Here is a 25,682-nt window from a genome sequence, read left to right on the forward strand (position 1 = left end):
TATATGAAGATAGCACTAAAAACTAAAAGGAGGAGGATGAAAAAATGGGATTGTGGAGTTAAAAAAGTATTATATGGGGCATGAAACCTACTCAAATGCATTCTGTACATGCAAAGTGAAATTTCTTCATACAATTAGTGTATGTTAGCAAAAATGAGAGGCTAAGGAAAAAGAAATCTTCAAAAGACATAGATGGAGTTTTTGTGTCTGATTCTTGCACTGTGTCTTTCTGACACAGGACTAGAATAGGATGAGTCTGTGAAGCCAGGATAAACCTGAACTCTATGTATTCAAACTCTTGAGATAACAGGCCCATTGCAACTAATTCTGCACATACGAGTCATGGAATCTCGGACTTTTCTTGAAAGTCAGAGCCATAAGTTCATAAATAATTCTTCTAAAGGCACTTTGTATTTGAAGCATGTAATTCAAGGTCACAAGGAAATACCCAATATTAAATGCTAGAAACTTACGCTAAAGCATAGAGCTTTCAAAGAAAATGGTTGAATAATACTAGAACTCTGTCACATCGCAGAAACATGGTATTCTACAGCACCCTTAGAAGGAGGGTGTTACTTGTCCCCTCAGTAGACTGAAGAAAGTAGTGATTCTGGCAAGCAGAGATTCAAGTCCATATCTACCTAAGACAAACTCTACTAAACTCTCCAGAACATTGCCTCACTACCTTAAGGACACTACCCCCATAACAGGTGATTTGTTCTATAGCTATACATAAAGGGGTAAACTTAAGGTAAGTACAATATTTAGAATAAAGGATTTTGATTGGCAATTAACTGCACAGATTGTGGCTGCATTGACATCCTCGACCTTCCACTAAGTAGAAGAATTATCTTGAACAAATTACTCAACTCAGTAAAAATTAAGTTTCTTTATCTATAAAATGGGTGAAAGAAAAGCACATTTGAATTGGAAGAATAAAATAACATATGATTTTGGGCATCCACCCCATAAAACATGAAGTTTTGATAATGTCATTATCATGATCACCTTTGAACCAAGATATAGTTCATCTGTTTTCAAGTGAAAGGTAACCTGAGGATTAGATTTGTGACTTGTGGTAACAGGAATTAGAATCTAACCCAAGTGCCCTGAGTCATTGACCTGACACGATGAAGAGGAGAAGCTTACATAAGTCATGGCAGCGTGCTGGTGTCTCATGCCTGTAATCCTAGCTACTCAGGAGGCTGAGATCTGAAGATCACAGTTCAGAGCTAGCCAGGACAGGAATGTCCATGTGATTCTTATCTCCATTTAACCACCCCAAACTGGACATGCAACTGTGGCTAAAGTGGTAGATTGCTGGAGTTGAGGGGGAAGAAAGCTCAAGGTCAGTGCCCAGGCCTTGAGTTCAAACCCCATGACTGACAAAATAAAAATAAAAGTCATATGCCTCTTATGGACAGAAATATTGACTCTAATCTTGGCCTTGTAAGTCAAGGGAAGGATTAGTCATCTGCTCACGTTGAGCCCTAGCTTTATCCTATATCATGTGAGATATCTACATCCCAGAAAGTCAAGTGAAATATGAAATGTGAAAGGTTCCTGTAAGCCAGAGAACAATGTATTTATATTTTCTTTTGTAGTAGGGCTTGAACTCAGGTTCTGGATGCTATGCCTTAGGTGTTCACCATTTGAGCCACAGCTTCACTTCTGTGTTTTTGCTGCTTAATTGGAGGTAAAAACCTCACAGACTTTCCTGACCAAGCTGACTTCAAATTGCAAATTTTTAGATCTCAACATCATAAGTAGATAGAATAACAGGAATGAGTCACAGTATCTTTGTTAGCACTTTATCCAGTTAAAAATAGAACAAAACATATATGTGAGTGTAATATCTCTCTATATATATCTACATAACTATATATATATATCTATATATCTACATCTCCCTTCATATATATAGATAGATCTAGATGATGGATCTAGATATGTAGGTATCTATAGATATAAATATAGATATCTATAGATCTATCTATATCTAGATATATAAATATCAATAGATATCTATATATAGAAATATCTAGATACAGTATACCTAGAAATATATAGATGTAGATATACATCTCTCTCTGTATCTCTCTATATATACATATATATATATACATATGAGTTACAAGTGTTTTAACTTAGCTGCCTAAAATTGCATTCACATTGCAGATCTATGGGTTTTTTGTCCATACAGTGTAGTTAGTATTATCCCTTGTTTTACATTTAGATGTCAGCTTTATGGACTGATACATGCTGAAACCTTGACTCCAGTGTGATGTTCTCAGAAGGAGGGACTTCTAGGAGATGGTTAACTCATAAATGTGAAGCCCTCATGAGTGGCTCTCTGGAAGTTTGCAGATTAGAAGACCTTCATCAGAAGTAAACATTATTCCCTGATCTCAGATTTCTAGCCTCCAAGAACTATAAGAAATAAATTCAATTGTTTCAAGTCAAATCACCTTTTCTATGGTACCATGTCACAGGGTCCCAAAATAGGACAGCATACACTTAAATCTGGGAAAGTCTGCTTCCTGCGTAGCTATAACAAGCTGAGAGAACAGAGGCTGTCCTGCAGACTCAGCTCCATTCTTCCCTATTGTTCCCATTCATGTGTTCAACACTAAGCTATTGTTGTCTTAACAGAAAAAAAAGTATTTCTCTGTACCCATTTCTCTGTCATGGGTAAGAAGAAAGATCAGTAGTTCTCAATCCAACTGTGTTCATTTATTCCATTACCTTCCTGAACATGCAGGCAGGTGAGGGCACTTCCATCTGGAATGGAAGAGCCCTTTTGTCTGAGTTGTACCAGAGTGCATGCTCACTTAGGGATGCAGAGAGTTTGTGCATTTGTTTAATCAGCTTATGTGAAATCTCTGCTCATCCAACAAATATTTATGTGTAGCCTAGGGATGAAGCAGCAGGAGCAGATATAAAAAGTGGTGACCTTTGTCTGAACATTGCAGAATTAAAAAAAAAACAAAACTTTTCAAAGTAGTGAATTGTCAGAAGAGGAAAAACAAGCTTTCCTCTTTCACTCTTGAAGTTTTCCTTAGAAGAAAGGCCAACTAAAGTCAGTGTCACTTAAACCTTCCTTTAAAAAAAATAGTCATTTGAACCACCCAAACCATAAAGTTTTCAGGATCTAGATGTCCATAAATCAAAAGTTTATGCATGGATTTAACCCTCTTAGCAAGTAACCATCTCTTATAGATACATAAAATGAACAGAATCTGGTGATGAATTTCATAGAGTATATTCCTCAGGAAGTGTTTTCCTGAGGAAGTATCTGCAAGGCAGATAGAAAATTGCCTATGGAGTTTGCCAAAGATGCCTGCCGAAGAATCTCCTACAGATTCAGATTCACCTAGAAGGACTCCAGGCTCTTTAACACAGATTTCTCAGTTCAAATAAGTTACAGATAGCACATGATAACTGAGGTAAAAGAAGAGATGTGTGACTTTAGCTAAGCTTCCACAACTTGGAAGAAGGGTTTGGGGAAAAGAAGCATACGAGGATACATTTCTTCTTTACTTCCGTTGTAACTAGTTCAAAAGCATAGGTTTGAAAAGAAATTATATGAAATTAAAGAAAATAAATTGCATTGCATGATATCTACTTACTGATCAAAATTTAGCCTGTACTTTTGTTGTTGTTGTTGTTGTTAAAAAGGAATAGAAAACCTCAAACCTATGCACATAATATTAAGAGAGAGCACAGTTTTCCTTATACTCTACTCCTTCACTTATTAGGAAAAGTACAGAAAATGCTGCATGATGGTGCTTTGGTCTCTCCTGACAACAGGAAAGCAAATAATACTTTTGTGAAAAGGCTGGATTTTGTTGTTGCAGTTTTAGGCGAAAGATTTATGCTTGCATTTTGGCCCATTTACAATACACCATAATACTTTGCAGACAAAGTTATGCTCTTTTCCCAATGATCCAGTGACCTTAATCTCTAACATTTTGTGGTTTCCTGTTTGGGGAAATGATTGAACAGCAGCCTAAGCTATTCCAGGCTCCGCAGCATTCCCAGTTGGCCTCTATCTGTCTTACTTTTGAATGTTCTCCTGTTCACCAATCAAAAAAAAAAAAAAAACCTTCCACTTTTTTTTTTTAAAGAAATTTTCCCTACAGATGCTAAATCAATGAAACTTGAACAAAGCAGCCCTCCTCACTTCTTTTTCTGGCTGCTTTACTTACCATTCTTCTATTACAAACCCCAATATAGCCGGGAATTCTTCCTGCTTGAAGCAATTAGCATGACTCACCAATTCTGTTCTCTGAACAGAAGAGAGAATTAATTTCACTAATATGCAGCTCAACAAAGGAGAACTCCCAAGGGTTTCCCAAAAGCTTAGCAGTAAAAGAAAAACTTTAATTCAGCTCAGGAATGGAACATTTAAGAAATGTTCCTGGACAGAGGAAGAGTTAGTATTCTTCTTTATTCAAGGTCTTGGCCATAACTAGCCATGGCTCACCCTTCTTCCTGGTGATTTTTGCAAAGATTTAAGGATAAAATACCCAGGTGAGTCCTCAGAGTTGTTTCCAAAAGACAAGGGTAGAAAAGAAATGTAGTTGTTAAATGAAACAGTAGTCTCGTCTGCAACAAAGTTATTTGAAAGACTTTTTTCTTTCACAACAAAAATATCTAGAGAGAAGAAGGGAAGTGAGAAGAAATAATCTCAGGTGTCTGTCTTCTCCTACCAGCTGGTTTTGCTGACACGAATAAAAAAAAAATGAGAGTGGAGTACCAAATTGAATGAGTGTCCAATGTCCTATAAATGATTTCTTTTGGCTAAAAGAATATTGCTGCTTTGTTGCAATTTCATGCTAAATAACTTAGCTGTTAATAGAGGGGAACAAGAAACAAAGCCAACTTGAAAAGGATCCAATCCAAAAACATCACTCCAAGCCAGGGAATCTTAAGAAAACTTCAGCTACCAGGACAGCATAGTTAACATGACTTTAAATAATGATGCAGAATATTATTCCTTTAGTTATATGTGTAAAAATTCAGGATGCACATTTTGGAGGTGTTTAGCTCTGTTTCTTGACCCTTCCAGCTCTCCAGAATTTCCTCCAACCAGCATCAATAACTGCATTTAAATAAATTGATTTAGCTCTGAGGGATTTAAGAGGAGGATGCTCCTCTCCCAGACAAGTTTCTTAAGAGTAGAATTATCTTTTCTACCTATCAGTAATCAGCTTCACAGTCATGCTCAAAGGCCATATCCAAAAAACTACAACGTGCTTGCTGAGATTATTAATCTACAAAAGGTGGGCCAAAAAGTCAACTTTTCTTTTTACATCACTAAATTGATTTAGTTAACAAGAATTATTTGCACACAACTCAACCAACCAGAGCAAAGAAAAGAAGTGTTCTAATATATAAATAGTGAAGTCAATAATACATATTGACAACGTGGGGAACAAGCACCTAAAATTTGGCTAGTTCAAACTGAGCTGCACTAGGTCTAAGATGCATACCAAGTTTTGATCACTATAAAGCAAAGAGTAGAATGCTATTTTTATAATTTATTAATATTAATTGTATACACATAGCATAATATACACACATGCATACATATACATGTACATATATATGCTTATACATACATATATGTATATATACTTAAAACACTGATTTTTTTTTGGCCAGTCCTGGGCTTGAGCTCAGGGCCTGAGCACTGTCCTTGGACTTTCTCAAGGCTAGAACTCTACCACTTGAGCCTCAGCACCACTTCTGGCTTTTTTCTATGTATGTGGTGCTGAGGAATTGAACCCAGGTCTTCGTGCATGCTCGGCAAGCACTCTACCACTAGGCCAAACTCCCTGCCCCTGCCCTTATATTTTTAATATACACTCAGAAAGTGTAAACTTACATACTTGGCTCTTATTAGATTTCTGCTGGATAGCCTTGGGTCTAGTTTATCCTGGAAGGAACTAGTCCTTTTGTCCACAGTTGCTTTGTGGCAGAGGTGACATGTAAGGGTAGCTACCATCTACAGGTCATAAAGCTGGATTAGAGCAATTGGAGTCATGTCATTGTGGAGAAGTGGCAGGTACTTGTTCAACATTTGCTATTACATGAGAGTTGACAGGAGGTTAGGGAATCCCTCCCATCAGCAACTCCTTCAGCCAATTCCTACTCCTCTCTACCTATCAATATCCATTAAATTAAAAACATAACAGCACTCCTAGAAATTGAGTGAATTCACTAAGGAATATGGGAGATGACAAACCAAGTGCCAATCGTGCAATATTGAGAAGGAAGATGACCCTCCCCTGCTAGTTACCGTAAATGGCAGCTGAGAAGAGAGCCTTGTTTCAGGAAACATGCTAAGCCACCAGTGAGGGGTCTCACAAACAGGGACAGTAGAAAAGGAAGTCAAAAGTGTTCTGTGAGCAATGATTCAGTAAGATCCAGTCCACCATGTAATCTTGCTGGCCCACTAGTGTCCTCTTCACTCCCAGAATACTTGCCTCCCAGATTACCTTGTCTTTCTCTTACAAATTCAAGTCAGCACTTACCAAAGTGTCCAATTCCAGTCTGTAGTTATCCATCCCCAAGCCCTCACCAAAGAGGATAGAGAAGGTAAGGAAAGCTTTCCAACCAGGTTGATCTCTTAAAAGAAGACATAAAGGTCAACTGGTTGCCTAGATGACTTTATCTCACCAAGTTAAAAAAAAAAAGATAAAAGAGAAGAAAAAAATCATCTCATGAATTCTGTGCTCTTTATATTCTTATCTAAATAGAAAAACTTGGTATCGGTCAAGTGCAAGATTCTCCACTCTATGCTCTCAATAGCTCCATTCAATAAAGCCTTCCCATTAGCTAGCAATTAGGGAGTTTGGGTTGGTTTTCTTTCTTCTCCAAAGACAACTCTCCCCTGTTCGGAGAATAAAGCATCCCTTTCCTCACTCTGTCCACAAAATGTTAAACAGGCCCAAAAGGTACAAATCACTGTAATAAATATGGGGACTGCCAGGAAGAAACACTGAATAGGCCGAGTGACAAGAGCCCAGAGGGACAGGAAGTTTAGAGGCACCTGTCCAGAATTCTTCTTTCTGATTGAAGGTTGTATTTCATTTAGTCATGTGTTACATAGGAATCTTGTGCTTCTTGTTCCGCAGTGACAAAATTTAGAAGCACTAACAATAAAAGAAAGTTGGCAGCACAGAGTGACCTATGGTGGGGATGTGGTTGGACAACTTCCATAATATATGGAAAAATATCTAGTAATGAGAATCATTAGGAAAAGCTATGGAGGTTGTGACTGTGTTTTCCTTGGTGCAAGGTAGTGTATGTGTGTGTGTGTGTGTGTGTGTGCACTTGTGTGCGTGTGCACGTGTTCCAGAATGAGGGTGAAATTCAGAGACTGACCACAGTCCTAGTCTCTTACTTATTTTGCTCAAGACTAGTTCTCTACCACTTGAGCAACATTTCCATTTCTGCTATTATTATTAATAATATTATTATTATTTGTTTTCTGGTTAGTTGAAGATAGGAGTCTCACAGCCTTTCCTGCCTTGGCTGGCTTTAAGCAGTGATCTTTAGATTTCAGCCTCCTGAGCAGCTAGAAACACAGGTCAGAGGCAGAGGTGCCAAACTACTCATTTTTCTTTTTAACTAACAGACAGGAGCCCACTGTTTCTGAAAGAAGTCATCTGTTCCAAATAAAAGAGAAAACTATCACGGAAATAGCATAACATGGAGCATCAGACTGAATGGCAACTAGATTAAAGGATGATAATGGTGATGGCAAAGATTAGAAAATGGAAATAAAAGTCAAAGCACTAGCTTTGCATTCTTACCCTCTCACCTGATATGTGACCATCTAACATCCAGACTAAATCAGCCTACCATGCTCAACCTAAAGCTTCTCTTTTTATATATAAATAACATTTTTTCTTACTGTAGTCTTCTATACCCTAATGGATGGTAGTAGCCACAGACGGTTTTGGAGAGTACTGACTCCCAAAAATATAATTCTTAAGAGCATCTGTGCCCTCGTTTTGCATTTTCTCTTGTTCCATTTTGATGCCTTGAACAAAGACTCACCTGCTTCTAGACTGTGGTGCTAGTTACAACAAGTATCATAAAGCAGTTAGACACCGTTAGCCAAACAGGACTATTCCTTCCAGTCTTTCCTAGTTTATCTCCTCACAGTAATGTCAATAGCTTCAATGCCTGCATTCCCAGCAAGTGGGTTTTATTGCAAATGAATGGAAATGTTCACCTCTCAGATTACTGATTCTTAGTTTCCTAGAATCTGTCAAACAAATGGTATTGTCACTTATCTTTTCCTCCATGCCACACTCCCCCTGCAGCCATGGGGGACTCCAATTTACATTCTACTTTTCCTATTGATCTCTGCCATCACATCCTTTTCAGTATTTTGAGCATGAGGCAAACAACAAATCAAAGCTTTGACAAAATGATGATGATGCACATCAAGCAAAGCAACTGAAAATGAAACGACTCATAGGATAGAATATATTCTAGAAAAACTTAAGGAAAGAAGAGCAAACATGAACATGTACAGCTTCCATTTTCAACATTTCACCCTACATAAATTTAAAGGACGGATAGGAGAAGATGGCACCAAAAACTTGATGACTTCTGGTGAAATCACTCTATTTAATAATTTATAGGAATTTGGTTTGCTTTATGCATTGAAATAATTAAAGGTAAATGTACTTTACAGCTTATTTTTATAGCTTTTTTTTTCCAGAGCTGGGGACCGAACCCAGGGCCTTGCATTTGCCAGGCAAGGGCTCTTCCGCCGAGCCAAACCCCTGACCCCGGTAAATGTACTCTAAAACCTCATAAAATAAGTAATTTCTACTCTTGTACTTGGATTATTAGCAAAACAGGTAAAATGAATTCACGTGAAACTCCTTCAGTATAAATAGGTTTTCCAATGTGCATTATTTTTGTTTGTGGATGTGTCAGTGGCATGTCTGTAGGTTATGATTACTAACAACAAATACCCAAGGGTAACTTTCTTCAGTCATGCTTTGCTAGGAGCGACTTCCTCCTCCTAGGGAGAGGGGAATCCTCAGGAAACAACACTGGCATCTCCTTCACTGGCTTGAAAGGACTTGGAAGAAAGTGATCACATAAGCTTTGGGTCAACAAAATCAGAGTTTTCCATTATGGTTTAAGGGAACATGTGAGCCACCTAAAGAATTAGCCTGACTGAAAGGTGAAATCTTTCCTGATGAGCTAGAGATTTATCAAACCTACTTTCCTGGGCACTAATACCACTGTCATATTGCCATCAGAAAATTTTCTTAAGGAAATTGCCACAAGCAATTAGAAGCCCAGCTAAAATACATTAGACTTATTAGGAAAATTCGCCTTCAAGACTTCTACATCATAGTCACTAATTAGGAAACTACCTACTCCTAAACATAACCTAAAATAGATACCTAAAATCCTAACAAGCCAGGCACAAAGTTTTCAGTCTGGTAGTGGGATTGATAAACATTAATATCCTTTTGTGTGAGAATACAATCAGGTGAAATTTAATGAGCTGTGGAATGATAAATGATATATTTACAATTTCCTGACCAAATGAGCTTTTTAAACACAGCATATTAAACTTTTTCCCAAGGTTACTTAACTTTTAAAACCACATGCCTGTGTATTGATAGGATTGGTGTTGGGAGATAAAGTTCTAAAATTTCAGTGGCTTCTCAGAGAAGTCAGTAAAAGGGAACAGTCCCAAGTCTAAGCACAGTGAATAGATTGGGATCTCAGAAACTTTCGCATACAGAACTGATGTTGAAATAAGGATTTCACATAGAATATGTCCAAAATGCACAGGCAGGAACTTTCTGAATAAAGTTCCAGAGGTTCAACAAATCAAAGAAAGAATTGGTAAATATGACTACATCAAAAAGTTTCTATGCAGAAAGGACATAGTTAACAAGCCGAAATACAGCTTACAGAATGGAAGAATGTCTTTGATAGTTATGCATTTGAAAATGGCCTAATATATTGAATATAAAAGAACTTAAGAAGACAAACCCTCAAAGAATCAGTAATACAATTAATAAATGGACAAACAAACTGAATAAAGGCTTTCTAGAAGAAGAAAAGTAAGTGGCCAATAGACACATGATGAAATGCTCAACATCTCCGGCCATAAGGAAATGCAAATCAAAACAACACTGAAATTTCATCTTACCCCAGTTAGAATAGCTATCATCAAGAATACAAGCAATAACAGATGCTGCATAGGTATGGGGGGGGAAGAAACCCTAATAACTGTTGGTAAGAAGATAAACTTGTTCAGCCATTTTGGGAAACAGCATGGAGATTCCTGTAAAAACTAAACAGAATTACCCTATACTTATACCTATAACCTAGCAATACCACTCTTGAACACTTTTCCAGAAGATTACAAACTAGATGAATGAAGAGCAGATGTTGGGGCAGGGGAATACAGTTATAAAATTTAATTCACAGCCTAGAAAATTAAGAGCTTTGAGGAGAGAGTAGGGTTGGGAGGGATGAGAAAGAATGATGAAAGGGATGACCTTGTCTTCATAAACATATGTGTTGAATGGTAGCTCCTTCATACACCTACATATACATGTATATCTGCACACATAAATGTACACATTTTAGCCTAGAAAGATACCCAGAATTACTACTAGAGAGAGAGAAAGAAAAGTTGAAACTGTTTCAGAACAAAGATGTTTTTGATTGCAAAGGATTAAGGACTTCTACAAAGAGGCAAGATTTCAAGCCATTAGCTCATGTATGGTATGCATCATATTTTCAAGATTCTATAGATGTATTATCCACCTTCCACCAGATGGTACTATTTTTAAAATGAAGATTCATCTTCTGGTCAGCATATAAGAGTATAGATATTTGATAATATTTTCAATTATGCTATAAGCAGAAACATAATCTGTGGCACAAGATTGCAAATTATTTGCATTAATTATAACTAGGTGGAAGTTTATTGTAAAGACAGCATATTGTGTAAGTGAACAGGTCATTTGTATCTTCTCTGTTATCCCATTTTTATGTCCTTTCTTTCAAACTGATTATATAAACTACTATGTGCTAGTTGCTACAGTAAGAAACTAAATCAGTACCTTTAGAAAATAGGCCATTTTTAGGCACTGTAAATTTCTCCAGGTGGCTTCTATGCAAAGGTAGCCACACAAACCACAGCTGTGTGGAAGTACAGATTCTGAATAACAGGAAAAGGGAAGATTAAAGGAAGGAAAATGCATTAAGTGGCCTTTGCTCTCTGGTAAACCTTTTATCACTTCCTTTGTTCCCATGACAACTGGCTTTCTATATACTAAAGGTTATGGAGTTTCTACCATATACCAGACAGTGCACCAATTTCTGGATATAGTAGGAAAAGTAGATAGCCAAGACAGCTGCCCTTATAATGTTTATTTTCTATGAGTTATGACAGAATTTCACAGATTAAGAAATAATGGAGATTTTAATTTCTGAAATGCTTAAGTTCTGACATTTCAATACTACCTCAATACCACCACCAGGGAGCTGTTATAGAATATGGTTCAGGAAGGTGTAGTGAAAAATGATTTGTGAAGTGAATTAAATGTCCAGCATTGACATGCAGCACCAAGTGCGAAAGACCCTTTCAGCAACCTGCTATTTTAGATCATAAGATCATTTTCTATAAATGGGGAAAAATGAGTGGGATTCTCAGTGAGAGTGGATCAGAGTCTTAGCCTTTACCACAGCACCTCACAATACATTGGAGCAGACTGAGAGATTTCGAGACACTGTCATTCTAAGCAGCCTATTTGCTTATGACATAGTTAATTCACTTTTACACAGTACTAATTACAACTTCAGTTCTTTTTATTATTTCTCATACTTGCCCAAGAATCTACTGAATCTACTGTGGTATATAACTGTAAGTTTGGGAAGCATAATTTAAACACACACACACATACACAGCCACAAATACACCATCAGCACTAAAAACCACTGTGGTATTGGTACCACAGAGTAGTCAGGGTACTTCTTTCAGGTCCTAACTTCATGTCTTCCCCACAGAGATAACCACAGTACCAGAGTTTAATTTAGAACTTCATTGTTCTGGAAAAAAATAAATTTTTTTCATAGAAAAAAATAAGTTTTAACATAAATGTGTGTTTGTATGTATCACTAAATAACATGATTTATCTGTGCTTGTTTTCATGCATTATTCTATTTGTCCCTTTCAGATAAGCTTTGTTTATTCAATACTGTGCTTCTAAGAGTCTTTCTGTGTTTACATCTAGCTGCAGTTATTAGTTATCACTGGGGAAGAGGAAGATTTAAAATTATATAATTCTTGGGAGAAAAGGTAGGACTAAATCTTTGTTTCCTTGGGTTAAGTATTGTTATTTCAAGCATGCTACTAGAAGCATTAAAACACAAGTTATGTTGGACTTCACCAAAACTGAAAATATTTGGGTCTTGGTGAACAGTATCAAAAAAAATGGGAAGACAACCCAGAGAATACAAGAAATACAGCAAGTCACACAAGTGATTAGAGACTTGCATGTAGAATATATGAAAAACACTTGCGGCTCAGAGCTAACAAGATAATCAATTAATGAATAGGCAAAGGATGTGGATGATTCCCCAGACAGTGTAAAAATGAGCAATAGAAAGATAATTATCATTAGTTGCTATGGAAATGTAAATCAGTCCTGCAAATTGCTTTACTTCCATTCCTTTTATTATCACTTAACACTGATACAAATTTAAATATCATTGGCTTTTATGCTTTATTTAATTATCATTTCATTGATAACTATCACTTGGCTCTCTTTTAAACTAGCCTAAACATATTTGATAGTTCCTTGTTTGTTGCTTATTTTATGTGTTTAAATACTTTATGTCTATTATGTATATTTACATAGATGCACATGCACATGCACGCACACACACACACACACACACACACATTTGTTTTGTTTTTGGTTGGTCATGGAGCTTGAAGTCTGGGCCTGGGTACTGTCTCTGAGCTCTTCAGCTCAAGGATAGCACTCTACCATTTTGAACCACAGTGCCACTTCCGATTTTCTAGTGGTTAATTGAGGATAAGAGTCTCATGGGCTTTTATACTGGGGTTGGTTTTGAACTTGATCCTAAGGTCTCAGCCTCCTGAGTAGCTAGGATTACAGGCATGAGGCACCAGTGCTGGCTTGCAGATTTTATATTTTATACTTTCACATTTGAAGTATCGACTATCCATGTCTATTGTTTGTTCTCTGTTTATGTTTGTGTTAAATTTTGATTACGAATAGATCTTTTAAAAGAAATTTAGATCACAGCAAAGTCTAAGAGGCAAAATAGCTTTGGGTTTCTGTTTTGCTTTTGTTGGTTGCGAGAGTTTACTAGCAGCATAGAACTAGTTTAGACCTTCTACACATCCCAGATTTGATGGTGGGCTCATTTTGGACCATTTCACAGTTGTCACCTACAGAACTGGGGACTCGGACCTTGGGGCCAGCTTGCTCTTGCTTCAGAGGATTCAGTTGGAGTTATCTGCCTTTGATTTTCTGAGGTTATTTTTGCTTCCAGATCTTCTCTCAGGGCATTGCAGTCTCACTTACTTTTATCTATCCTGGGTTTACTCTACCATTTCTCTGAAAGTACAAATTCTATTTGATAAATTTTATTCATCAAATTGACATCTTACTACACAGAGAATTTTATATTTACAGCAAAATAAGCACTAATTACAGGGGTGCCAAATACTCTGTTCCCACAAACAGCTGTTCCCACTATTAATATCCCCTACAGATGGTGGAACACTTACTGTAATGGATAAACTGACATTGGTATACCATGAAATCACCCTTAATCTATAATTCTTATTTTTAAAGTAAGTTCTAATTGTTTTACATTCTGGTAAAACAGCTGTTTTACAGTCTGTTTTACGAAGATACAGACAGGCCAGTACCATTACAGTATCCTATCCTTCCTTAGGGCCAGGCATGGTCATTACTGCTTCAAATATTACTTTAGTTCCTTTCTTTTTGTCTCTTTTAGTATTCTCATTATATGTAAATTATGACTTTTTCCCCACAGCTTTTCAATATTCCCTTCTTCAACTCTCTTTTCTCTTTCTTTTTGTTTAATGCCATTTAGATTCGGAAGTTCCCATTATATATTCAAGATCAATGATTGCTTTACATGACCTGTCTACTAATGAGTCCAAACTTTTTTTTCTGGTAGGATTAGGGTTTGAATCCTGGACTATGTGCTTGCTCCTTCTGCTGGCACTATGTTAATTGATCCACACCTGGAGGCTGTGTTTAACTTTCTGGTTGAAGTCTCAAAGACTTCTGTTCAGGCTGGCTTCAAACCATGACCTTCCAAATCTCAGCCTCCTGAGTAGCTAGGATTATAAGCACAAGCCATGAGAACCATGCTTTTTAAATTCTTTCTTAGAATTTGCATGTCTCTGTCTAAATATCCACCCCTTTTGAATTTTGTCAACTTTCTCTATTAAAATTCATAGCATAATTTGAAAAAATACTTGTGTGTTCATTTCAATATTCTTAGCATATCTGTTTCTAGTTTTAATAATTTTTCAGTACCTGACTTTTGATATGCTTCTTGATTATCATTGAAATGTGAGCATCTTATAATCGCTAAGAAGGCATCTGTGAAAAGGACTTTAGCAATCTAAGTATGAGATGAGAGTCATGTTCTATATTCCTATCTTATGTCTCAATCTTTTAGAAGCCTGTACCTTGAACTGGACTTCAGCAGGAATTCTCAGTTGCCTCAACCACATCTAGGTAGAACAAAATAGCTAGATGGGGTTGAAGCAGGGTAGATACGATTCTTGGCATATGAGAGTTTGACTTAGAATTTCAACTTTTCGATGATCTGAAGTTGATACATATCCATTTCTTGGATTTTGACCTTTTCCTAGATTAACCTTATATACCATACTGTGCTCTTGTGATTCTGCACAGTGACAGGGAGCTGTAGCTCCCAGCAGACATGGCAGAGATTTTGGATATTGTGTTGGGTGTTTTCATATCTCATTATATCTTCAATCAGTTACATGAGATGTTCAACATTTTTTCTATAGCACAGGCCTTTTGTAATATGATTATTCCCGCCTAAGGTAGGCAAGGCTAAGATACAATTTCTGTTTGACAGATCATATTACATGTATTTTCAAGTAATGTGATCTTCAACTTGCTTGGGGTTGATAGGAGGCAACCCCACTCTAAGTGGAGGAATGTCTGTATGTCCCCTCCCCCAGTTAGTTTCACAGGTTCTAATGAAACTCCTGCAGATTGGACTCTGGTAAGACTTTCTCCTGAGAGTGGGCCCTGTTCAGAACAGAGAGCTCCTGCAGATTCCAAAATGTTTACTTCTCCCCTCCTCTTGCCAGAAGCATCCGGGAACTTTTTTCCCCAATCACTGTGAGAAGCAGTTTCAGCTCTTGCAGGGAAAATCCATGACAAGTTCCTCCCATGGCCGGGTTCCTCTTACTATTCCTCTTGCAGATTGGTCCTCATGGAGGTTCTAGCTCATCAGTTGCAGTTGTGGTTTTCCTATCACAGTACTGAGTCTGAGAGGCTCTTCCTCCTGAGATTGCATTGAGTCTTGTCTCTGTACACTCCTCTCTCTGTCTCTCCAAGAGGGGGAGAAAGGGAGACTGTGTCAGCGACTTGCCCTATATCCTCATGTTTCTCACAGTTTTGAGAATTGTTTGTTCAGCTTTTTGCTGTTAGTACAGGGTGGTGACTTCTAAGTAGATAGGAAATGGAAGTCTGTCAAGTCTTTTTTATTTTTATGTTATCCAGGGTTTCTTGTGTAACTTTATATGTAACAGGCTCTGAGAGAATTTTACTGAATCTTGTGGCACATTCTTGGTAATAGGTTTAGATTAGAAACTTTCTAACCACCAGGCACTAGATTTTCATTATCATAGATTAGTTGTACAAAAGCTTTCCATTGTGATATTTCCATACACGCATACAATGTACCCTGATAGAATTCATATATTAGCATACATTAGTTGTACAAGGAGGGTACATTGTAATATTTCCAAACATGCATACTATGTACCCTGATCAAAGTTTCCTCCCCTCTATCACTGTTTCTCATCCTCATCCTTTTCTGAAAATAATTTTAACAAATTTCATTGCTCTGTCTTTAAACATGTATATGAAGTACTTCAACGGTATTCCATCTTCTTCACTCTCTTTTTATCTTCTTTCCCCTTCCACTAGAATCACAATCCCCTTCCACTGTCATTTACAAATAAAGTAAATAATATCATACACATGTTATTTAAATGCGTATGAATTGTACAAAGGTATTTTCACTGTGATAAAGCACCCTTACATCTATTGCACTTTAATCATATTTATGTAATCTCATTTGCATCTTTAAAGCATTGACAACAAAGTGCTATTTTTTTCCTCCCATATTACACAACAGGAAGCGGAATCACAGATGGCTAAGTATCCTCCCCACAGTCAGTGAGTAGTAGCATGAGAACTCAGAGTCCAAATGTGCTGCTACCTGCTGCAGTCCTCCTTTTCCAGTTGGTTCCTAAAAGTCATCATAATTTGACCTGGTTCAATTATGAAGAACTCAAGTAGCCTGACAGATTGTTTTTCTCATGCTAGTTATTTTGGAAATTGCCAAGGCAATATTCCAAACAGCTGAAATTACTAAAAAGAAAATGACTTTGAGGATACATTCCCTGTGGACCATTACAAGAAGATTTTATGTTTTCATGTAGCTGTTTCACAATTCCAGACTCTGACAAAGACACTCCTTATGCTATCAGAGATAAAGTGAATCTAGGGCTGGAAAAAAAGACTTCTGTTTTTATGAATAGGAACAGGCAGGGTATTTGCTATGATAAATTAGAATGGAGTCATATAAATATAGTTTTAAGGGTACTGATATCTTAAGGCAACTTATATTGTTCTGCTTCCATTACATATACTGGAGAGTCACCCTTACTAACAGAGAAGCCAACAAAAGTAACTACCCAGAGGGATCTGAGAGCTATATCAAGAGAGAATATGCAGTCTATTTCAGCAGCAACTGCTTTTTTGGTTAGCATTCAGATTGAGTATTCAACTCTCTTATAAAAACAAGGCTTCTCACATTAAGCTGTTCTCATTCTAGAAACAAATCAGAGTTGAAAAGTATCAAAAGTATGTCAATTTCATTGGACTCCATATTGACAGATAGCATTGCATACCATATTTATGGTATAAAAGTTTGTGTCCACCCTAAAACTCATATGCTTAAATCGAATGCAATTGTGACAATATTAAGAAAACAACGACTTACTCTTATAAAAAACAAACAACAACAACAATAATAACCTCAGCCTGGGACCAGGAGTTTGGCCTAGTGGTAGAGTGCTTGCCTAGCATGCATGAAGACTGGGTTTGATTCCTCGATACCACATACATAGAAAAAGCCAGAAGATGTGCTGTGGCTCAGGTGGTAGAGCGCTAGCCTTGAGAAAGTCCAAGGTTAGTGCTCAGGCCCTGAGTTCAAGCCCTGGCAAAAAACAAAAACCAAAATATAAGCATAAACAAAAATATTAAAAAGCCCTCAGCAGCCCCTTCTGCCACATGCACACATAGCAAGAAAGAAATATGAAGGAGAGAGCAAGTCCCGCCAGAAAATGCATCTGTAGCTGTCTGTGAGCAGTAAGTTTATGTTACTGGTTTGTTTACATAGTCTTGCCTTTATAAATCACCAAGTTTATGGTATTTTGTTATAGTAGTCTTGACCGACTAAGACAGCATGTTTGGTTTACATGGGCAACAGGGTAGATGTTTAAATATCAACATTGACAAGCATGTCTACTCAATATATCTTCTTTCACTAATCCAGCAAAGAGCCACAGTAATGATTTAACACCAGGCTATTAGAATGGTTTATGCCATTATGTAAGCTGCATATCCCACTCTGTTCTCAAATGATTGAGAAAGGAATCATATTCTCATGAAATTTATATAGTGAGAAAAGGGTGCAAACACTGGAAAAATCATGCAGAAATTACTTCCTCCATTCAAAAAACTATTTTGCAATCTCCAACGCTATATTATAGCAGATCCTTGGTGCCTTAAAGCACAAATGGTAAGTTCCTTTTAAACAGGTAGATGGTAAATACCTACCGGATAGTAAACAGGCTTTTTTAAAAACATATTTTTGGCACAGCACTAATTTTCCCTTCTTTCATTGAGCATGGACATCTTCTCCAAGCTAGTGCTAGGATGGGTATCAGACTGAGAATTCATGATGGTCGTACTTTGTCATGAGTATAACAAATGGCAGAGACAGCTTTAACAGGAAAACAGGCAGCAGTGTTTTCTGAAAGTGCTTAGATCAGGCAAACACTATATTTCCCCAGCAAAAGTAAACACAAGGTGATTGAAACTTTGGCCTGATCTAGTCAGGACAGTTCTGACCTTAGATTATTTTTTAAATGGTTACCTGTCAGACTCCGTATACTAGGGATAAACCAATGCTGGAATATCTTGAAATGCAACCCAGTAAAGGGTGCATTTGATCAAGGATCCTAAAGGCCACTCTTCCTAACATAGGCATTAAAGCAATGTATATTTCTCAGACAAAAAATGCAATAAATAAACTTGTCCTACAAAATGCAGTATATTTAGGGTAATTTCTTATAGATAAGAATGTTTTTGTCTGATTCAGAAAAACATACTTAAGTAATTATTTGCTCCCTTCTTTTTATTCATCCTATTACCCTTGCCTCTGCCAGAAACGTGGAGTGAGCCTAAGCTGGCAGAATTCTTTGTTCTTAGTGGAATGACTCCTCAAGCTTGACCCACAGGCCAGTTCTCACCATAGGATGAAAGATAACAGGCTGGCAGAGCAGAGGGACTTGAGACAGTAGGATTGTGGAAAAAGAATACCAGGAGATTTTTTCCGTAGGTTACTTGCTCAATATTCTCCCTCAGTGGCAGATGGGGATATGAGTTCTGGGCCTCTTTATCTGGACCTGCAGGGCTACTTTTTATGATTCCAGTGCTGCTTGTATCTTCAGGCAGATCTTATCAAGCAGATGACACATAATTGACATGACATAGTCAGAGCAAGGACAGTTCTCATTCGTTATGTCCTCCTGAGAGGGCAGCAAATACTGACTTGTCCATCACTGAGCAAAGTGAAAGTATACAATTATGAAACAAAATGCTTCTTGAGGGTAGCCGAGTGATTTCATTTTCCCTGATATTACTGTAATTCATATTATAAAGCAAACAATAAGGGAACACAAGGTTTTTGTCTGCTCTGCTATTTTTTCTCAAGAAATGATAAGAGCTAGAATGGACAACAGAAAATTTTATTTTAAGGAGTGATTCAGAAAAAAATGTTTTAAAGAAAAGCAACATAACGTTTAATTTTTAAAAGTCAAACAAGCTATTCAGAAGGCTTAGATCTAAAGACTGTGGTTCAAAGCCAACCTAGGCAGAAAAGTTCGTAAGACTCTTCTCTCCAGTTAATCACCAAAAAAACTGGAAGTGGAGATATGACTCAATTATGCTAGCTTTGAGGGAAAAGGCTAAGGAATAGTGCCTAATCTTTGATTTCAAAGATACTTCTGATACTATCACAAAGAAAAATCAGAAACAAAAACTAAACATGTTCTCTGTGTTTTTAAATACAATATGATTTCTTTTAATAGGCAGGGAGGGGTGAAATGACAAATAAAAGGAAGTCAGTTCTACCCTGGGTTGTTGCAAAATTCCTAGCAGCAAGTGAAGTGGCTTATTTACCTTATAGTTATTCATGATTTCAGTGAGCCAAGGTTTAACTGACTTCATTGTGTCTTCTTGCAAGTACTTTTCCACGGTAGCACCATCACTGAAGGTTTTGTTTCCCACGTGGATGGCTTGTCTCACTTGTGGGAGAGACAGAAATTTCCCAAAATACCCATGGTCCTCAGGTTCCTGGCAAAGTGTGCATTGGAAAGACCATAGAAAATAAATGTGATAGAATAGCATGTTGGGAAAGGTGAGAATCTCTCATAACATATAACCCAATAAGCAAGATATAACGTGATTAATGAAATTCTATTTTTAATATATTTGTAAATTATCTGTAAGTAGTTGTACAAAGGAGTTTCAATTCAGTATGTCAGTTTAAATAGGATGCATCCTTATCAATGTTACCCATCCTTTCTATTTACAGACTTCAGTTTGTACATATGTACATTCACTGGGCATTATGAATGCATTTACCTACCTTTCCTCTCTCTGTTCCTCGTTCCTTGATTTCATCCCCCAGCAACAAATGCTCTAGATCTCTGATAGTCATTTTGTTAAACTGTTAGTTGTTTAAGGCATTTGCATTGGAATCCTTCTGCTGTGCATATCATACGTCCATCAGTATGTTTGTGTATATATGTATATGACTCCATATATGTTTACAATTTAGAACTATCACATAGGAGAGAAAACCTGACATTTTAAGCTCAAAGTTGTAATTTTTTAAAATATTTTTATTGTATTGAATAGAAGGGTTACATCATATTTGCCAGAAAGAAGGTGCATTACTTAATAATCATTGCTACCCCTTCTCATGTTTTTGTCCCCATTTCTTTCCCCCACGCCCTCCCCTCATCTTGATTTCCCCCTTCTCTATCTATAAAGTTGTAATTTTGTAATAACTTAAGAGGAAGACTTACTAAAATGAATGGATAAACCAAAACATTTGGAGTCAAGATCCAATTTGTACCTGTTGGATTTTCTTTTTCAGGAACAAATATTGTGTGATCTCTAACTCTGATTTGGAGGCAAATTGGGGGTTAGGCATGAGGTAAAGATTATTCAAATTTGTCATTCTTTGCTGGTAGCTCTGAGAATGGAAGGGCAAGTGTATCCTGTGGCCAGGGGAGGGGAATGTTGTCCATTAAGAGCTGGGAGTTTGTTTTCCATGTTCTGTTGTTTATTGAAAACACACAAAAATATCAGCTGACCATAGTGTAAAGGGGAATTATATCAAATACAAAAACTAATAATTTGTAAGTAAATACATCAAGTGGTATGTAAGGGCATGCAAATGTATTAAATATAGTAGATTCAAGGGGAGAACTCAAATACTGTAATTCCTTAGGCAAAAATCCAAGTTCAACAAAATAAACACAAGAAATCAAGTATTTGATAAGGATGGGCGTGGGGTCAGGGGGAAAGGGAAGATGAATGGAGGAGAATATAGTACAGAATTCAGTGCATATCCTACAAAATTAAGAAGAATGGGGGAAGGGATGGGCAAGGAAGGCATGACATGGATTAAAATACATTGTGTTTATAAACTGCTTTGCTAAATGGAAACTCCTTTATACAACTACTTAAGAATAATTGAGGATAGATAACTAGAAAAAAACAAAACAAATCACAAACACAAATGATATTTCATGAATGATACAAACAAAAGTTGTCTATGGTTTAATTTTTTAAAAGAAAGAGTAACAGGAGGCTGGGAGCTGGTGGCTCATGCCTGTGATCCTGCCTCCTTAGTTGGCTGAGATCTAAGGGCTTTGGTTCAAAGCACATCCAGCCAGGAAAGCCCAGGAGACTCTTATCTCTAATTACTCACCAAGTCAGAAGTGAACCTGTGGCTCAAGTGATAGAGCGTCTAGCTTTGAGCCCAAAACTCAAAGACAGCATCCACATCCTGAATTCAAGTCTTAGGACTGAAGTGAACACACACACACACACACACACACACACACACACACACACACACACACACAACCCAATAACATTGCAAAAAAGTTTTTGTAATATGCATTGTACTAAAATAAAGAAAGTAAATGCCTTTAAGAAAATTTCAAGTGATAAAAAGGAAAAACTACTGTCTGCGTCTCACAGTATTGTGCTTTATCAGCAATTTTTTGCTGTGAATATATTGCTTTGTAGAGATAAAAGAATTTCGAACACAAATTTCTCTTTCTTGCCATATGTTTTGTTCTCACATGGCTGGGACATTCCAATTAAATTTACTTTGTATTCTATTTACAAATGGCTCATAAGTAAAGCTGAAAGCAATGTTAATATGCTCTACACAAAGACTACATGAATCCAAATCCCACTTTGGCTCCTTTCTCTTATTTGATTAATTCTACATAAAGGATGCCAACTTTGACTTACTTTTATGAAATAAACTACTTGAATACTTTACGAAATATTCTAGAGAGCTTGAAGTGAGGGCTGTACAAAAAGCCCTAAACATCTTAAGTTAAAAGTAAAACAAAGCAAATGTTTTCATAAAGGCTTTGGCAGCTTTGATTATCCAAGCCATCTGAAGGACAGAATAAAGAATGTGCCATTTTCAAGATACTCATAAACAGGCCTGAAGCTGAAATCCAAAATCCACAAACGAAAGCTGTAGCTTATACCCTCTGCAAATTCTCCTCTATGGAAAGAACTCTAGGAGGGCAGGGGAGAAACCTCATTAATCAGAATTTTTTTTTGCTAGGTGCTGGTGGCTCATGCCTATAAAAATTCACTACTCTAGAAACTGAGATATGAGCATTGCATTTCAAAATCAGTCCAGGTGGGAAAGTCTGGGAATATCTTCTCTCCAATTAACAAGCAGAAAAAAAAGAAGCTAAGGCTTTGAGTTCAGCCCCAGTACTAAAACATGTACAACCCCCCCCCCCACCACACACAAATTGAGTTATCAGGAACATCACACATTCTTTTTTTGCCAGTCCTGGGGCTTGAACTCAGGACCTGCGTACTGTCCTTGGGCTTTCTCAAGGTCAGCGCTCTATTACTTGAGCCATGGTACCACTTCTGGCCTTTTCTGTGCATGTGGTACCAAGGAATGAAACCCAGGAATTCATTCATGCTTAGGCAGGCACTCTACCATTAGGCCATGCTCCTGGCCTACATCATACATTCTTAATGGTCAGATTATAACATAAAATATTGGAGAGAAAAAAATTTCAGGAATTAAAAGACTTAAGTTTAGAAATATTTATCTAGAATAAAGTCAACTATAATATATTCCAAATGCGAAGATGTTTGGTTTTGTCAGGAATTTGAAGCAAATGTTGTTGTGGTTACTAAAGTTTGTCCTTACCGTACATTGCAAAAAGTTATAGTAAGTAGCACATCCTGTAGCATTCTGAAAGAAAGATGGATCACTGGTCAAATCTCCATCTAGTAAGTTATCCAGTATCTAGATCAAGGCAGAAGGAAAAGAAAGAAGAAAATCACTGGAGTGACCTAGATGTCCCTCAGTTGATGAGTGGATCAACAAGTTGTGGTATTTGTACACAATGGAATTCTATGCTGCTGTCAGAAAGAATGACATCGCCCCATTTGTTAGGAAATGGAAAGACTTAGAAAAAATCATATTAAGTGAAGTAAGCCAGACTCAAAGGAACTTAGGCTCAATGGTTTCCCTCATTCGTCATAATCAGTAGAAACCTTGTGCTCTACTAGCAGAAATCTGCAATAGAGCAAAATCTTGATACATAAGGCCATATAATGTGAGGCTAATTGAAAGGACCTCCAGGATATTGAAACAAAAGCCATATAACGAATGATTGTTGTCCTTAATGTACTATGTTGTCTCTCATCTCCTTTGCTGTCCCTTGGTTATCTCATATTGGTATAGTATCTCACTTTGTTATCTGATATATTGAATTTATTTGTATTTGGATATTTGAAATTTGATAGGGAAGGGGGAAAAACCAAGACGGGTGAGGGGTAGGGGGGGAGGGAAATGGGTACCAAGACATGTGAAAGGGTATCAATGTATGTGAATTAATGCACCTTCTATCTGGCAAATATCATGTAACCCTTTTACTAATTACAATAAAAAAATTTAAAAAAAAGAAAAAGAAAATCACTGGAGGGACAAACATGCACAGGAGTTCATCACCTTACTTAACCAATAATATTTTCATCTTTCATTCAGTGAGCAATGCTTACACAGTTTCTTTGTGCCAATAATTAGGTAAACCTAAAAGACATACTGAAGTCTTCCCTCATGCAGCTTAGATTCTAGGGGGAATAATTACCAAGTATTATCCTGAAATATATGTAGTATGTTAGAATGACAAACCATCAGATTATGTTACAGAATTATAAAGAAGACAGAAAACTAGTAGAAAGTGTCATAAATGTATGTAAATGTGACGATAATGACCGACACTCATTGAGAACATGATATTTGAGATAGGGAAAGAAGGAAGGAAGGAGGGAGAGAGAGAGGGAGGGAAATAATACACTGAGGAAAAAAATTTCAGAGAGAAGAAACAGATGCTTTGGCTGTGTCAGTGAGACCATGGTAAGAGTTTTTTTAACATGGGTCATGGACTATGAAGAGTGAGAGATTGGAGGATGTGGGTATACACGGAAGTTGGTAGGCCACCTGGAAGATATTTTTGGACTGAAGACATAAAAATCTTGGTGATCAGGATGCCAGGGTGGGCAGCATGGCTGCAAGCTCTCCTTTATCTCTGTGCAGCTACACAGCGACTGCCATGGAGTGACAGAGGAGTAGTTTAGCCAGTTTTGTGGTTTAGCCAAAGGAGTTGGAGTTACACGAAAGGCTAAAGAACCTTAGGGACTGGAAATAGATCATTGTGGATTTAAGTTGAATATTTGGAAAAGTGAAGATAGTATCAGCCATGGGTGGAGAGACAATGAAGGAGGTTTCAGGACACCAGAGTTGGTGTATTAGCATATATGAGTTGGAAGAACAGGAGGTGATAATTATAGATATATGTCTAAATTTGAGCTTGTGGAGTGGTTGATATGTTTCTTTTTCTTTTTGTAATGGGAATGAGCTACAAGGATAAGGCGTAAATCACAATCACAAAAAAAAGGAGGAAAACAAACAAACTAAAAGACCAAGTATGTAAACAACCATCCAATTGGATACTGTTGTCCTAAGGAATTATGACAAGAATGACAGGAGACTGGACCTAGAGTAGTGAATGTAAAGAGTGAGCCAGGAGTGGTAGATAACTCTCATAAGAAGTGGTAGGCACCACTGAGAGTGGCCTAGTGGTAAGTGCCTACCTAGCATGCAGAAGCCCTCGGTTCGATTCCTCAGTATCACATACACAGAAAAAGCAGGAAATGGTGCTGTGCTTCAAGTGGTACAGTCCCTTGAGAAAGCCCAAGGACAGTGCCCAGAGTACAAATCCCAGGACTGGCAAAGAAGAAAGAAGAAGAAGAACGAGGAGGAGAAGGATGAGGACGAGGAAGAGGAGGCCATCTGAGGACAGTGCTACAGGAGAAGGCCTGGCATGATCTGAAACAGCAAGAAGGAACAAGAAAGACATGAGTAATATAAGAGAGAGCACAGCCCCATCTGGGAGGATGTCAGAGAATACATCATCCAAAAAGAGCCAGAATTGGATAAAGCAAAGAAGATGAAGGGATCTGTGACAGCTGATGATATTAAATTGTAAAGGGTTGCTATTAAAAGATTTTAAAAAGTAAATCCAGCATAATTGAAAAATCATCTCTTTAGCATGAGTTTCTTGAAAGAAGTCATTATCATCCACATTTTAAGTGAGGAAATGAAGGCACGCGGAAGTAACTTGCCCAGGACACCTTCCATAAAGTGGCAGAGGCAAGATGCAAGGCCAGGGATTGCTCTTCATCTGGATCCACACC

At 37.3% G+C, this 25,682-nt stretch overlaps 1 protein-coding gene across 1 annotated transcript in view; it reads right to left on the reverse strand.

The window, feature by feature from the left end:
- Cpvl (carboxypeptidase vitellogenic like) overlaps nt 1-25,682 on the reverse strand; it is a 111,035-nt gene that overhangs the window by 34,007 nt on the left and 51,346 nt on the right. The window contains exons 9-10 of the mRNA XM_090332318.1: nt 23,128-23,226; nt 19,815-19,988 (exon numbers count right to left, since the gene is read on the reverse strand). Of these exons, the coding sequence (XP_090188444.1) occupies nt 19,815-19,988; nt 23,128-23,226 (273 nt within the window). The remainder of the gene's footprint in view (nt 1-19,814; nt 19,989-23,127; nt 23,227-25,682) is intronic.

This window comes from Megascapheus bottae, chromosome 5, assembly GCF_031878675.1.
Source record: "Megascapheus bottae isolate mThoBot1 chromosome 5, mThoBot2.hap1, whole genome shotgun sequence".
In the NCBI taxonomy this organism is placed as follows: domain Eukaryota; kingdom Metazoa; phylum Chordata; class Mammalia; order Rodentia; family Geomyidae; genus Megascapheus; species Megascapheus bottae.